Source organism: Plectropomus leopardus, chromosome 16 (assembly GCF_026936395.1).
Source record: "Plectropomus leopardus strain MGB_pleo_1.0 chromosome 16, ASM2693639v1, whole genome shotgun sequence".
Classification (NCBI taxonomy): Eukaryota; Metazoa; Chordata; class Actinopteri; order Perciformes; family Serranidae; genus Plectropomus; species Plectropomus leopardus.
In genome coordinates this window covers 14,047,772-14,064,292 of record NC_142191.1, presented here as the reverse complement: position 1 = coordinate 14,064,292, position 16,521 = coordinate 14,047,772, and the positions used below count along the sequence as shown (strand labels likewise).

Here is a 16,521-nt window from a genome sequence, read left to right as displayed (position 1 = left end):
AAACAAGACATCAGTTCCCTTAAAAAGTGCTGTTGATAAAGGTTCTTAAAATATGTTTTCCTTTCTCAATGGCTGGTGTGTGTGTGTGTGTGTGTGTGTGTGTGTGTGTGTGTGTGTGTCTGTCTGTCTGTCTGTCTGTCTGTCTGTCTGTCTGTCTGTCTGTCTGTCTGTCTGTCTGTCTGTGTGTGTCTGTGTGTGTTTGTGTGTATGTTCATGCCAGTTGACTAAAAATGGAATGAGTTTTGGGTGTGGCCTGTTGCACAACAAAGGCGCATAACTTCCATTTGGATTCACAGACTTGTCCACACTTTGTGCAAATATTGGTCATAAGCCAAATGACAAGTGATTGATTGTTCATGCCAGTTACCAAAAATGGTCAGCGTCTTTGTGTGTATGCATAAATGGTCACAGCTATTGCAAATTTGTGCTTGTTTAAGAATTGATTTGGTGGGTTATAGGTCACATTATATCAAATTAACTCTTTAGGTGCCTAAATTCAGTTTGTAGAAATACTTTCGACAAAGAATCCAATTTGCCATGCACGCTTGTTTTTTTCTGCTAATTCAAACAACACTAATGTACTCTGTTATTAGCAGCCTCCCAAACACCAGATACCTCACCGTTGGGTGTAAGAGTTGTATAACTTGTCACTAGTGATCTGGGATTAATGTTTGGGCAAAGGGACTTTCAGGATAGTATTTTTTAATCAAGTGGCAGTTTGTAAGCTGTGGATTAATTGATGTTACCACCACTTGGCTGGAGGGTTTAAGTAGTTCATTTACTCCCTTCTTAATGGAATGGTATGACGGTAGATGAAATGACACCACTGTACTTATCCTGCTGGTAATTCACTGTAAATATGTAGGGTGTTCAGCCTGAGAAGTCCTCTAAAAGGCAGAGTGCTAAGTTTGTGTTCAACCTGTCTGTTTTCATGAAATTAAATGAGAGTCAGAAAGATTGATTGCTTGGTTCTACTTGAGTGAAAAAATAGTACCAAAAATGCCAGTATTTTCTGTGAATTATCCAGAATGACAGGAACCTGTTAATGGAAAGATAGATTGCTTTTTATTGAGGCCTGTGCATATCAACGTCCATCCATACGTACATCTGGCACATCCTTGTGAGTGCAATATATCAAGAATGCCTCGAGGAAAATATGACACAAACATTGACATGGACTGAACAATGAACTAATTAGATTTTGGTGGTCAAAGGTCAAGGTTCCTGTTGCCTTGTCTGTCTCATTCATGTGAATGCAATATCTCAAAAAAAACCTAGAGGATGTTTTTTTTCAAATTTGGCACAGACATTAGAGCAGACTCCAGGATGAGCTGATTAGATTTTGGTGGTCAAAGGTCAAGGTCACAGTGACCTTGCATTTTTCTCATTATTGTGAACTTGATAACTCAAGAGCACCTTGAGGGAATTTCTTAAAATCTTGGCACAAACATTCAAGTGGACTCAAAGATGAGCTGATTAGAATTTGGTGTTCAAAGGTCAAGGTCACTGTGAACATCAATCTCATTTTCAAGATCACATCATCTGGAGATGACCTTAAGGAAGTTTCCTCAAAATGTCCCAAATATCCAAAAATGACACAAATATCCACTTGGACTCAAGAATGAACTAATATCACAGTGACCTCATAAAACATGTTTTGGGCCATAACTTTAAGAAATTGTGATTGTATAGATCTTCTGTGCTCCGAGGGAGAAGATGTGTGTGTGAAGCATTTGTGTTTTCATGTTTTCATTGACATAGATGTAAAATGCAAGTGCAACTTGACTAGTACGTGGAGGCATACAACAGGGTGACCGTATATCTAGATTTTTCTGCTATCTATTATTTATTTATTTTTTGGCATTTTGCCTTAATTTGATAGACAGTAGGTATAGTATATAGACAGCAAATGTTGGGTGAGTGAGGGGTATGATATGCAAGAAAGGTCCCTGGCCAGAATTAAATCAGAGATTGTGGTTATATAATTGCTGTTATTTTCTGAGCGCCTTTAAAAAAATCCCATCATATTGAGGTTGGAGGCAAAAATCACAGAAATAGGTTTCTTAAAGGGGCAGTCTTGATTGATCGTGGTAACAGGAAACAGGGTTTAATATGTCAGGTCAAAGAGTTCTGGAGGCAGCAAAAGAAACTGTTGTCATATTAGTAAAGAAGTCAGGCAATAATTGACCCATTTCCATCATTCTGTGAGCAACCGATTTTACGTTGGACATTGCACGAGCCTGCGGACAGCAGGGCAGAGTTCAATCAATCAATCATTTATTTGTCACACGAAGCCATACAAGGTACAACTCCAACAAGGTGGGATCCCGTCAGCTACTGTAATTTGTGCATTGCCATTTAGCGCTTTGTAACAGCTCTCTGTGGCTTCCTCTTCTTGTTTCCTTGCTCCATGCAATGTTTTAAACTGGGCCGCTGTCAAATAATGCAGAAAAATGACACACTTTTGATTGTATGTACTTAATAATAAAAGTGAACCCGTGATTTTCTTGCAGCAGCAGGAAACGTTTGTGTATTAGCAGTAACTTAATACAGCACTTTTTCTGCAAATGTCACACTCAACACTCAGCTGACAACACTACGAATATACAAATATTCAAATAATTTATTAATTTCTTTAATTATTGTTTATCAATGTATCGTGCTGTGTTACTTTGAATTTGCAAAGAAATGTGGGTAACACCTTTAACAACAGCAAAACTATATATTAAAATGTCTGAAGTGTTACATAGTTCATGCAGTATAAGCCAAGTGTCATTTATCCAGTCATTTACTCAGTACTTTCCAAACACACGCATTTATTTTTCTAAAACCTTACTATAGAAAAGTGAACTGAAAGTGAAAAGTATCTATGCCTCTTCTAAGCCAGACTCCAATACTAAGGTTTTTTAGTGAAAATGCAAACAATACACCGCAGGAGTTGTGTGAGATTTTATTAATGTATGTTTTGAAGTTTTTCTGTTATTAAACGTGGCCCCACAATCAATCAGTAAATCAGTATGTTCACTGCTCTCCATGGAGGCATGCAAGCAAAAAAAAAAAAAATGTAACCACTAATTCAAGGTAACACGGCATGACTAGTTGATTTACAAATAGTCATTTTGTTGTTGAAGTAATTAAGTACACATTTAATTGTATAAATCTGTCATAGAGTATTGCTTTAAAACCAGGGCACGTAAAACCCATACTATCCTGGGTGAACTAAGTATTTAAGTATTATTGAGCGGGCCTTTTTCAATGCTAGCCCAGTCAGTAAAACACACAAGCACTTTTCAAAACTTGCCTCTGAATCTCTTCAGTCTACTTTTCAGTTGATGCTTCCATCAGTTACAAAAGCACAGATTGCTGACTACTCTTTTCTCCTCTTAGATATCAGCTTAGTTAAAATATCTTTCTGTTACAGCCCCCGGTGGTGCAGACAAGAAGTACCAAAAGGGATCCCCCTCCCAGAGCAAGGGAGTCAAAGTGGTTGACATTCCCCAGCAAAGAGATGAGGACGACGGCATTGCTGGGAAATCAGACTCCTCTTCTGACCAGTCCCAGCCTTCCACAGAGACTATGGTATCACTGACAACTGCCTGCGTGGTATCTGCTGTTGCTCAAACACTTTACTAATCTTACTTGCACACGCACACAAGCGTGCATCTCACTTTCTCTCTATGTCTTTCTCACCCACTTGCTTGCTGCCTGTGTTGATATCAATTTTTCACTGCCAGATACACATAACGCCTTACTCGCAGGCACACATACACACACACAAACTTACACACACCCACACACTCATTCTCACACAGACAAAATTTGCAAGAGGAGAACAGCAAAAAACTGGAGGGGTGGTTTAGTTGTTACTGTCTGACTTATCAGTGCTTGTCAGGGAGCAGTGATTTGTGCATGATTTATGACTGACTCGATTGTCTGAAGACCCCCTATCTAAAAGACCTGTTGTCTTAGTTTGAAGATTGCCAAAGTATTTAGTTCATACCATATCTGTGAAGTCTACTACACACGCGTTTTACAGTGTGCACAAGACTACAAAACTAAGAAATTAACTGAGTTTCTTTTTGTTTTGCTGTGTCAGTGATAGCAGCGATACATCTGGTGGCCAGCTTATCATTTTAATGTTCCCTCAGTCACTGTCGACACCTCATAAATAAGCACAATTAATTTGACATTTACAGCAGTGCATTCAGCATTTTAACAACAAAAATGTACTTTTTTGCAATAGACCTGTCAAGAAGTTTTATTTTGGTCACAGCCTGCATGTCTTACAAATACTTTTCAAAGCAATCCAACAATGCAGTGACATCAATAGCAACGATTCAGATCATGTCCGATCCCATATATCAGATCAGTGGCAGCACAGAATAAACAGCTATTGATCCAGACAAAGACCATTGATCAAGACTTGGCGTGAAGGGTCAGTGATTAAAGCACTATTTTGCACTGCAGGGACACACATCAGACAAACTGATGCTCAGTAATGATAGATTGATCATAAAGGCTCCTGTGATGTAATGCTGTTTGTTAAATACACATGTAAACACAAAAAAAATGCTGATGTTGCTGTGGACTCAATGGAATACTTCACCCCGCAAAAGACCATTTGGTATCAATTACTCACCCTGTGTCATGATGATTCGTAAATAAAACTTTTTTCTGGCAGCCTCCACTGTGAACAAAGAATCCAAAATCTGAGAAAATTAAATAATTGTACACATAGGGGTCTGCGTTTAGTAACAGCAAAACTACACATCTGTTTACAAACTCTCACACAACCTGTGCAGCAAGTCTCATTTATCCACTCGAATGCTCAGTACTTCTCCAACAGACAGTCTATTCTGACGGGGAATTGAAAGTGAGAAGTGAATTGATTATTATGCACAAATTATGTGAGAGTTTGTAAATGAATGTGTCAATACAGTTTTGTTGTTGTAAAATGTGGACCTATGACTTCAGTTTATCAAGAAGTTTCTCTGTTTATTGATTTTTCATTCCTGGAGGCATGCAAGAAAAAAATGACACAGGGTGGGGCTGTGTGTAGTATCCCTTTAATTTTATTTGTAGAGTTGTACACTGGTGTTACAAAAATTCATAACAACACATCACTAGCTGCAACTTGTATTTGTTAGGCTGTATTACAACTATCAGTATAACACTGGACAAAATATTACTGTATATTTGTGGCTATTGTGTTTGTTTTTGTGGAAAATGTCTTACTCTGTTAGTTTGAGTTCCACTTTGGGATTTGTTGAAATTCTGTCTTTTCTGCTCAGTGAGATGGATGTGGGAGCTGCCACCCCTGATATAATCTTGGCTAACACGCCCTCTGCCTCCTCTCTCCCTTTGTGCCAAACATGTGCTTCTGTCAGAGAGGGCAGAGAAAAAACCAAAAACAAAATAATGCAGTTCTTTAACATCTCTGTGCCTCTGTCTGAATCATCACTAGTACAGTTTACAACTGTATGCTCACAAAATACAATATCCATCTCATGGTGGCTGTTTTATATTGTTGTATGCCACATGCGTTATGCTGTATGTGTTTTTTTTCTGTAATGTGCGTACGTATCTGTCTATCACGTTGTGTTCAAACTGTGAAGTGGGTGTTGTACTCTGACTCTGCTTGTCTGTTTCACAGGGTCATAAGTATGTGGTGCAGGCAGAGGTGCTTCATAAGAGCTGGGATTTGGATGAATCTCAGCTGGCTTTTGTCCATATGCTCAGAGACTTGGAGAAGAATGAAATGAGAGGTACATACTTAGGACAATCATAAACCCAACATCAAACAGTCAGCTCCACCGAGTCGCCCGAGGGAGAGACAGGAAAGAAAGTCACAGTTCTTATTTAACTCCCCTTGAAAACAGAAAATATATTATTAGTTGTTGTAGTAAAGTAACATGAAACTTGATCTGAACATCCAAATAAATGCCTAAGTACACATTATTCAGGGTTCAGGTATTCCCAGATATCCATATAATGGGTCATGAAGCATTTATTTTAGCATTTAAAAGTTTTTAGGATTTGTGCCCCGGGTTCAGAATGGGCTTTCTAATACGGCCTTCATGTTTGTTTTTGCACAGCTTATTTTTGTGTTGAGCGTGAAATGTAGCAGATACTCAGTAGGCAGTGTCAGGGGCCAAGGCAGACGCTGTTTGTTCTTTGCTTCCGCTAGCCAGGGGCCTGTTAATCACAAGCCTAATGAAAGCCAAATGAATACAGCTGCTTTCACAGATCACAGAGTGTGATTTCTCGTGCCCAATGGTCGTTTGGCTGAGGCAATAATCCTGTCCTCTGCCACCAACTCCGCTTCTCTGCCTTTAATCACACTGCACAAATTGAATCGATTGGAAAATCAGGGCTTTGAAATTTGCAAACGCTTCTTAAAAATGTTGAGGGGATGGATTAATTGCGACAGGGGTGGATGCTGATGTGGAAGAGGTGCTGCATGGGTGACAATTTGCATGATTGCCTGAAGAGAAAGGCCAGCCTGCTGTCATTGAATTCTCATTCTCCTCTCTCCTTTGCTCCTGACAATAGTCCCCGTATTTACTCATTCAGTTTGCATGCCATGAAATATAAGGATTGTGTGTGTGTGTGTGTGTGTGTGTGTGTGTATGTATGTGTGTATGTGTGTGTATACATACACGTGAGCATACATGTGTGTCTTTGTGTGGGAGGCATTCCTAAACAACTAGCCAGATATCAAGATACAAGATGTGTTTTGACTACAGAGGAAGACAAACCACTGGTTACATATTTATTATGGCTATCGCCATGCGTGAGCTCAACTGTAATGATTTGTTACTGCTCAGATATGCTGTGTGTTCATCTACTCATTTGCATGTGCATGTTGAGGTTTTTTTCACCGACGTATGTTGGGGTTTGTCCATGTGTGTATGTGTAGGCCAGTGTCCACACAAACCCTCCTGTGGTTTTCCAATAAGCTTGTGAAAGTGGGTCAATGGGAAGTCAAATGAAGTTGGCTCTTGCCCCCTGGTGCCCTGGGAAATATCTCAGCAGGAAAGTGAATTAATTTCACCCAGTTTAACTCTGTCTCAGTGGTGAGGCTGTGCCCTTGATCATGCTCCCTACATGTTACATGGATACACATGCACTACATGGCACGCCAAGCTTTGAAACCACTTTAACAAGCAGTTTAACAAGCTGCAGTCAAAATACTGTACTGCGCATGTTTAATGAATGCACATTTACCCGTCTCTGCTTTAAACTCCAGTATACACTGTTAGAGCGGTGAGCTGTGGCTGTACATGCAGTTGTGGCAGTGGTATTCATTCCACTGAAAACCTCTTGACAATTTCTTTACTGTGCTGCATTTTCAGTACCTAAACAATGTGGCTTCTCAAGGCTCTCACTGAACAAACGATGTTTTGATACATTTTTATGAAGTTTAGCCAGCAGAAAATCAAATCAATTTTCAATACATGTATCAGACCAAAATTACAACACAGATTGATATTTATATCCAATTTCAGGATTGAATTTCTGTATGACTTGAAGATAAGAGTAACTCAATGAGCACAAAGCTGTTCAAGCAGAATGGCAGGGTGTCAGCTAAATGATGAATTATTATGCCTGTCTGTATCAGAGGAGTGAGACTCATAGTTAATGTTTCGTCTTAGCTGGGGGTTGTGATTGCTTTAGCTATGAAGTGCAATAGTGCCATCTAGCACACATGTGAACACACAACACGTGCAGTGCACTTTGTCACACTCTCACTTATGATGAGTTTTAATTGTGTTAGTAGAGTTTGGACAGCTGTGGTTCATTGTGAGGCAAAGAAATGTTACTTGCGTAATGTTACTTGTGTAAATGTGTATTAGCACACCCATAAATGCTCTCAGGTAACCATAGTAGGGTTGTGACAATAATGAATTTTCTAACTTTTGCACACTGCCTAAAAAAAATTTGAAACCATGGGGAAAAATGTACTTTAAGAGCTTGCAATTATATATATTTTTTTTTATTTTAACAAGGCTATAATATGACAGTAATGCCTCTATTGTTTTTGCATACTTTGCATACTGTAGAGGGAGTGAGAAAATGTACCTGGTGCCAGTGTATCGATACTGCAGCAAATGAGCATTGAAAACATTTTTAAATCTCATTGAAATTAATATGTACTGGTAAATCAAGACTTTTTAGAAGACTAATCCATAGTTTCTAATTTATGAGGTTATTACCTGTAATGTTAAATACATTTTCTGTGTGTCTATCAGTGATACATCAACTTCAGAATACTAAGGCATGTTAAAAAATGTAATTTTCAGATCCCTTTCTACTGTAGAATATTTAGTTAAATGATGATAATGTCACTGTGGGTTTTCTTAGGGATCTCTGGCTTCCTCCCATAGTCAAAAGACATACAGTTGAGGCTAATTGGAGACTATTAATTGCCCATAGGAGTGAATGTGAGTGTGAATGTTTAAGGGGGGTATTATTGTGCTTATGTTATTAGGTTATAAGTCTGGCAGCTATGTTTTGCACACCCTGAACTCATGTGTAACTTAGCTAAAATAGCCATGCTGCTTCATCACATAATGATCTATATGATGCATAATTATCATCAAGTTGCCAGTATCTACCATGTGACATTGTAGATGGTCATAGAAAAAGTGACTCTATTTCTGTTTGTAAAATCTAGTTTACAAGCATGAGGACCTGAACCGTTCACCCACTGTTGACACGCCACACCACCGTGGGCACAAATCTGACACACCCAAAGCCAACCGCAAAGTAGAAGGTGATAAAGAGAAGATGAAGCCAGCTACCAACTCAAAATCTAGCTCCAGGCAGGAAACGGTAAGACTTCTCTACAGCACAAATAAGGACAAAACACCATAATACTATCAACTACATATTGGTTATTATACTTTCATTTTGTGTGTAATTTCATATGAACTCGGAGGTAAGTTGTTGATGGATAATGTTTTCACTGACTACCAGCAGTCACTGGGCAGCTGAGGATATGTCTGAAAAGCTTTTCATCACATCTGCCAAATTGCATTTTCAAATAACTGTTGCTTTTCATTTGCTTTTATTGGATTGGATATTCTCATTTGATTGCAAGCGGCAATATATTACAGTGCAACATATGAAAACCATTCATTAAGACAATATTCACTCATAAAAAAGGCCATGCATTGCTTTTGTAATCTTATAGCTTTTCTTTTTTTCCCCAAATAGTATTTTTTTTTTTACAGTATTCAGTGTTAAGACAAGAGATGGTGTTATTTGTCATGTGAAATGTAGTAAAAATTAGCAAAAGTAGTAATATTAACCTTTTTGAGAGCAGGCTATGGTGCCACTTTAGTTGAGTACACACTTAACTCCTCTTCACATTTCCCATCCACGTATAATAAGATTGCTGTTGAACTCAATTTTGACATTTCTTTTATAATATTTTTTTAGTTTGTTTTTATCAGGCAGGTCACTTTTTTTTTTTTTTACATATTTCATTGACAGCCAACTCTGAAGTGAAAACAAAGAGAGACTGGCTTCAAACCAGATCCCCCAACTGCCAGGATGACCTGCGTGTATTCACACTGAGGAAGAGACACTTATCACACACTGTCATCTCGTGGTGTATAATTCTCAGTATTATGGTCTTGGTTTAAGAGTCAGACATGCAGCTGCTTGAGAAGTCTCTGATCCATGTAATGAGTGGCTTTTATTCTCTACTGTGCTATACATCAAACCCTAAGACTGAAATTGGAAAGGCAGATTTTCCCATCAATAAATTTCCATTTTGAACAATTTTCTCAGCATTGGCAGCACAGCATCGGTGAAGAGAACATGATGATCTCTGAATAAATGAACTAAAAATGATCTGTTATTTACAGTGAAGGCAAGATGGCTGAGCAGGACATATAATCCAGGCTGGCTGTGTACCAGACTGTCTGAGTGGCTCGATGAAAGAGACATAATGTATTATGGTGCGGTGACCTTCGTCTGGGATCTTTTTGTGCTTCAGTATGTGTGTTGTGATCTCATCTGTGTGTGCTTTTTGTGGTCTGTGTGCCTTTGTACAGAGCCTTGACCTAAGTAAGGCGAACTGGACGCTGCGTGTGGTCAGTGACAAGAGCAAAGCAGAGAGCATTAAGGTGACAAAGGACACAGAGAGAGCAGACCAGATTAAAGCCATTAAAAAAGCCTGGGAAATGGCTGATCCTGGCCGCTGTGCCAAGGTAAAGCAGACCTTGTGATGTGATTTAATGTAACTACTTATCAGCTGAAGCATTTTTAATGAAGTGTTTCCAATATTATCTCCTGTAGAAATGCTTAAATACTCTTTTATGTCAAACATACACTGCAGACAGAATGTTTTGCTTTCATTTTAGGCTTTGCAGTCCCGCCTTAAGTTTCTAAACCAACTCCAACAACAAGCAGGTGATCAAACTACTACCAGTGATGAAACAACTACAAATGATGAAGAAAATACAGGTACAATACTCTAGATTTACACACATATATACATACATATGTATTTGGGCACTTTGTGTTCCCAATACTTATCAGTGGTGGAAGAAGTATTCAAATTCTCACATTATCATGTACAGTCCTCTGATGAGACCTTTTTGTGATTGGTTCTTTGACTGCTGCAGCTGCTTCCAGGTCTGGTGCTGACACCTCTCTCAGTCCATCTAATGAAAAGCTGACGGATACCTCCCTCTCCTTTCCTCCCATGGACTACACTCCTTTCATCAGGTGCTCCACCACTCATTATTTTTCAATCAGTTTTGACTTATTAGTCAGCAGGAGTCTAAAGACAGAATGATGATTAGAGCAGATCGTAGCCATCAGACCATAATGTGCTTACACTGTTATGAAGTAACCTAACTATACTTTGCTGAATAATCAGTGTGGCTGGTTGTGTACCTCTCAGTAACATACGTCGGCTCGGCCTGTTCCAGCAGAAACATTCTTATCTGTGCTTAGAGGGCAAAAATATATTAATTTCCGAGACACACTCGACATCGCACTGTATTTCGAACAGGATGTTTCTTTTTTTGTCTGCTGAAGTCCTGTCTGCATGCAGTCCAGTTGTCTTATGTAGTTGTCTGCTTCTCCAGCTTTGTGAGAATGAAACCTTCGCTGCGAGGCCTGCTTGCACTCAGGGATTGTTGGTGTGTGTGCTTCTTTGTGTTTTCATTATGCATGTTGCTATGTTGGTGAACACACCAGTATCTGTAATGTCAGCAGATTGGTTGATGCAGTGTCTGCAGGACATTGCTAGTGATTTCTTGTGTTTATGACCTTTGTTCCCATTGGTGCTGTGAACAGCAGTGTTACAAGACTCTATGCTTTGGCTGGCCTGAAAGGGCAAGGCATGTCTCCAGAGGACAGTGATGTATACTGTGTAATATACAGACATGGGGAGACAAGGGAGGCTTAAAAAAAGATTAGAAAGGAATAAATCTGCTTTTCAGATCAAATGTTCAGCTTAAACAACCTAAAGAACCAATGTCAAAAATCAACACCAGTCTTTATTAGGCTTTATGTTATGTATCACACCACAAAGTCACACTAAAAAATATAATTACAATTGAATTTAAAAACATTTAAGCACTGACAGAAGACTTTGATTACCAGCTGCGTCAGCGCATATTACAGCGTAATGTCATAGCGTCACACCTGTGAAATGTGCAGCCACGAAACGTTATAGGCATGCAGTTGGGATCAAAATGTTGGCAAGGTTCAAAGATGGGTTTGGTCCATGCAAGGGCCCTGTAAGTAGTTGGGTAGTAAGTAGGGAAGGGGCGATTAGCCCTCTCACTTTACACCCTAAGGTGAGGTCACTATGACCTCACAAGACATATTTTTGCCATAATTCAACAATCAATAAGTTTATTATGGCAAACGTCAAACAAATGATGAAGTGACAGCATTTTATATCCAAAAGCTGAAAGGTTATCTTGACTTTTCTGGTCATCATATCATTGACAGTTATATGGGTATAATTTTTAATATGACTGAAAAAAATCATATTGTAATGATGGCAACACTTCGGCTTGTTGACTCAATGATGCACAGCAAAAACAGGCATGGCTGAAAATGAACTTTCTACTGGCTCCACAACAGTGAAGTTAAGTTCCAAAAAGGAGAGTGACTTCAGTAAAGTAGAACCAGTGGCAGTATTAAGTCTAGGTGTCCTGTCATAATGTTAATCTATTTGAGGCTGGCGGCTTTTAAAACTATATGTGTATGTGTTATAGTCCTCCCAACGTAACAGCCTGTCAAAATCAATGCAAGTCTGTGTGTGTGTTTGTGTGTGTGTGTGCAGGTATGTGCGACTGCATCTGATTGTCAGCGCTGAGTGACACTTGCTATATGCTATATTTTTATTCAAGGGTACTTTTTTTGTTTTTGGCAAATGTTACAGTGTGTAATATGTGGCTCATTTATTTTCTGTTGTTTGCAAACTAAAGAAAGTAGATAATCTGATTTAGTTTTGCCCACCTCTGAAGGGGAGGCATTTGGCTAGATACTGAATTGGGAATCTATTGCTAACCTTGAAATTGTGGTGACTGTGTAGATCTTCGGTGCTGCCTGGTTGTAGATGTGTGTGAAGCATCCGTGTTTTATAATTTGTTGCTTCTTTGCAGCAGCATCTATTTGAAACATTGTTTACTGTCATGGCTACTTATGTGTCTGGACAGACACAGATGCAAACTGCAGTTTGACTTGTTGGCAGAGGCCTACAACACCAAGGCTGTAACTGTAGTTTGTAGAGTGTTGGAGAGCTATAATCAACTTATTTTTTATTAATTTACTTATTTATTTTACAAGGACACATGCATGAAAAATTGTTTCATGTATGAAATACAAGATGCCATGAATACAGGTTCATAGCAAAGGCTAATATACAACCCCTTTGGTTAAGCTTTTAGAATTAAAACAGGAAGTGTAGGAATACAGAGCTTAGAATAATACAATACAATACAATATATACAATAAAATACAGGCAAATACTAAGTAAAAGTAGATACAAGAGCTATTTGTGGAGACACACAAATTGTCAATAAAAAAAATCCTGATTTGTTCAAATATCAATACACAGAGTCATGAAGACCTACTGTATGAGTTTAATGCTTGTCAGATTAAAGTGTAAACTTTAGACTTTTGTCAGTGGTCTGAAGGGAAGGGTCTTCCTCCACAGGTCCCCTCACACACTTCCACTGCTCTCCCTCACACCACCTCTCCTTCTCCTTCCGTCTCTCCTCCATCTCTCCCTCTGTCCGTCCTGCTCCATGATAAATGAGATGATATTTGGGTCTGTTAATTAGAGAGCTATTTTAGGACCCCAATGAGCTTGTCGCTCCAATGAGATGTGCCCCTCTACCATCACCTCTCCATCCTGTCCTGCTGTGGATGTATGCATGTGTGTATGTGTGTGTGCGCCCACACCTGTGTCCATGTCCAGCTGCTTAATGGCTGCTGACAGTGTGGCTTGCAATGCGAGCCCAGAGAGAGATCCTGAGGAGGAGTCTATTAGGGGAGTCTGATTAGTCTGCAGAACTCCTCTTTCTCACAAGGGCGCCACCACAGGGCACGTTGTAGATTCACACTCATGCACATGCACACACACTCATGCATGTCATCTTTAAAACATTTGCACACACGTGGCTCGAGGGTGGGAAAGAGGTTGAACAGAGCAATGTTCATTAAAGCAAATGAACTTCATCATCACCTCTGCTGGCCTCTTCTCTTCATTAAGGTCAGCCTATAGGAAATAGGCAGCCACATTTAGCACTTATAATTTCTCTTTGAGTTTCTCCCTCTGTGTGTGTGCCTCAGAGGAAAACTCCCAGGCTTTTCTTTCTCAAACATATGTTGACTGAGTCACTGCTTCACTCACTCATTCCACATAATTCTATTCTCTATTCTCTATCCACACACATGCACACACGTACGCATACACACACAAATGTCATCTGAGTTATAAACCCAATTCTTAACATTGGAATACCATAATACGGAGGTTACATCCAGAACCAAATAGACTTTCTCAGATATTAATCTGTATATACAACTTGGGATATGAGATAAGGCACGGGACTCTGTGCTTATCATTTCCTCTGCCATCTCTGCATTTATCAGCCACATTTCCATTTTTATTCGCCCTGCCTGTGTCGACAGTGTCAGTTGTCCCATCTCACAAAATAGGCTGTAAAATTTGTTGGATTTGATAACAGTTTCTATAGCTTGAGCTGATATATGTTTAATATCTGATGCTCAAAATATTCCCTCTAGAATTTGATTGAACAAATGCTTCTGCACAACGCTATATTTCTTAGGGACAATCACGAGCATTCACTGAGAATAAATAAACCATCCAGCATTGAAGCTCTACGAGATGACTTTTTGTTATATTTGCTGAAACTGTCTCCACAAAGTAAGACCATAGGCTGAAAATGAAGATGAACGAAACATTTCCACTTCCTCCCATTGTGTAAAACTAAAGCCAAAATATCCTGGATGCGGCTGCTTTCATCTTAGGCTGGTGTTGTCGTTTGGAGCCAGAGCCTGCACAGTAGCGATCTCTGCTCTATCAAAATCCCACCCACACAACCGTCCATTCAATCACGAGCAGCACCACTGATTGCAAGCGTGGCGATTTGCACACACAGCTGTCAGTCATGAAGTCAAACCTCCTTTTTTTATGTCATCAAATAACTGATTAAAACCAAAGTTATCAGAAAAACCCTTTAACCAACATCAGTGTGATAAAAACTATCTGAAAGGACAGAAACCATCTTTGGGAAAAATGTTTTTGATGTGTACTTTGCTTTTTGAGTGTGTCACATCAGCTAACATTACTCTAACTGCAGACAGCCACCAGGTGTTTTTGCTTCACTTTTGGGGAGCTATAATGTCCTTTACCTTTATATACAGTCTGTGCTTAGTGAACAAAAATCACATTTCTTCTTCTCCTTGCAGTGCTCCTAATGGCATTTACTAGAATCTACCGCAGCTGAAGGAAAACAGTCAGTCAGAGCTGAAGTGTCTGTGACGCAGTGTCAATCCTGTTGATCACTGCTCATTAACTGCATTCAAACTATCAAATTTTGCAGCACTGATCATATATGAATCGAGATTCTGTCACCGCATTGCCTATTTCTCTACTACTACTTTCAGAAACATATTTCAGTGTACTGTTTGGCTATACAGTGAGCGAGTTTGTTTCAGCTGGTGGGTGGTGCTTGTTTTTTTGCTCCACTGTTTTCAACGGGGCGGGTGGGTCACAAAGTTTCTCATGTTATACTGTGTGGATGTAGTGACGCTTAAAGCTAATTTATTTTTATAAAAGTTATCAACTATGGCCTTCTCACCTTTGTGACCCACTGGAAACAGTCAAGACGAAGAGTTAGCACCACCCACTGGCTAGAGCAAACATTCTCATTTTACAGTTCGGTAAAGTACACTAAAATATGTTTCTGAAAACAGGTGGTGAAAAATACAATACTGTGAGAAGGCCACCATAGAATTGTTTTTTAGTCTCTTTATGAAGATACAAACAAAGACTACCTAGAACATGTACATTGAATTAAAATACCAAATGTCTTGAATGCAGCCTGGTGTAAATACAACAGAAAATTAGTATTGTAAATCTCATATTGACTGCTTGAGAGTTCAAGACATGCTGAGTGGACATGGAGGCCACACTAAAAACTTGTAACTTTAGCCTGTTGAAGTTGTTTTATTCTGAAATAATTGTGTTTTAATGCTGTATGCATATTTCATATATGTTCTGGTTGTATTTTAGTAAAGAGACTACTCAAAAATAAATATGTATGATCATTATGACCTTGCTAAATTAACATAGTTAAGGGAGCCCAAAGACTTCTGCACAGTGCTGACTCCTTGGCTCTGATTAGTTGTTTTTCCTTAGTTACAGTAGATTCTAGCAAAATGCCATTAGGAGTACTCACAGGGGGAAGAGGAAAAACCTGATTTCTTTTTACAGATAATCTGTCTCTGCAAATATGACACAAAGTTTATGAAAGTTATTAACGACAGCTTCAGCATTATGGTCAATACATAATATTGTCAATGTGGTAAAAGCATCAGTTTGTGTAACAGAGAATTAATGCGCATGTACACATTGCATCAAGTCCTTGTTTGCGTACATAGACGGCGAAAGGATTTTCCAGCATTGATGGACTCCCAGATGGAGGAGATCCAGCAGAGGGAGCGCTTAGAAAAGATCCAGACTTACCGCTTGGTCCGAGACAACGTGCTGGAGCATCAGAAACAGCAGGAGCTCAACAGGAAGGAGCTAATGAGACACCAGCTGGAGATGTATGAGAACATGCAGGTCAGTGAAGACAGGTAGTTACAGTGTGATGTCTAAAAGTGAAGCTGCAAACAGCAATAATGATCAGTTTTGATAATCAAAGTAAAAGAGAGTGAGGCAGATCTGTTGTCAGCCTCCTCTCTCTCTGGTTAGACATCATTCTGTAACTTCCTCTTTGCCTCTCCGTCTCA

At 39.3% G+C, this 16,521-nt stretch overlaps 1 protein-coding gene across 1 annotated transcript in view; it reads left to right on the top strand.

The window, feature by feature from the left end:
• Positions 1-16,521, top strand: part of adgb (androglobin) — a 58,872-nt gene that overhangs the window by 41,764 nt on the left and 587 nt on the right. Inside the window, exons 28-34 of the mRNA XM_088089125.1 lie at positions 3,422-3,579; positions 5,654-5,765; positions 8,678-8,835; positions 10,065-10,220; positions 10,374-10,476; positions 10,638-10,740; positions 16,168-16,351. Of these exons, the coding sequence (XP_087945251.1) occupies positions 3,422-3,579; positions 5,654-5,765; positions 8,678-8,835; positions 10,065-10,220; positions 10,374-10,476; positions 10,638-10,740; positions 16,168-16,351 (974 nt within the window). The remainder of the gene's footprint in view (positions 1-3,421; positions 3,580-5,653; positions 5,766-8,677; positions 8,836-10,064; positions 10,221-10,373; positions 10,477-10,637; positions 10,741-16,167; positions 16,352-16,521) is intronic.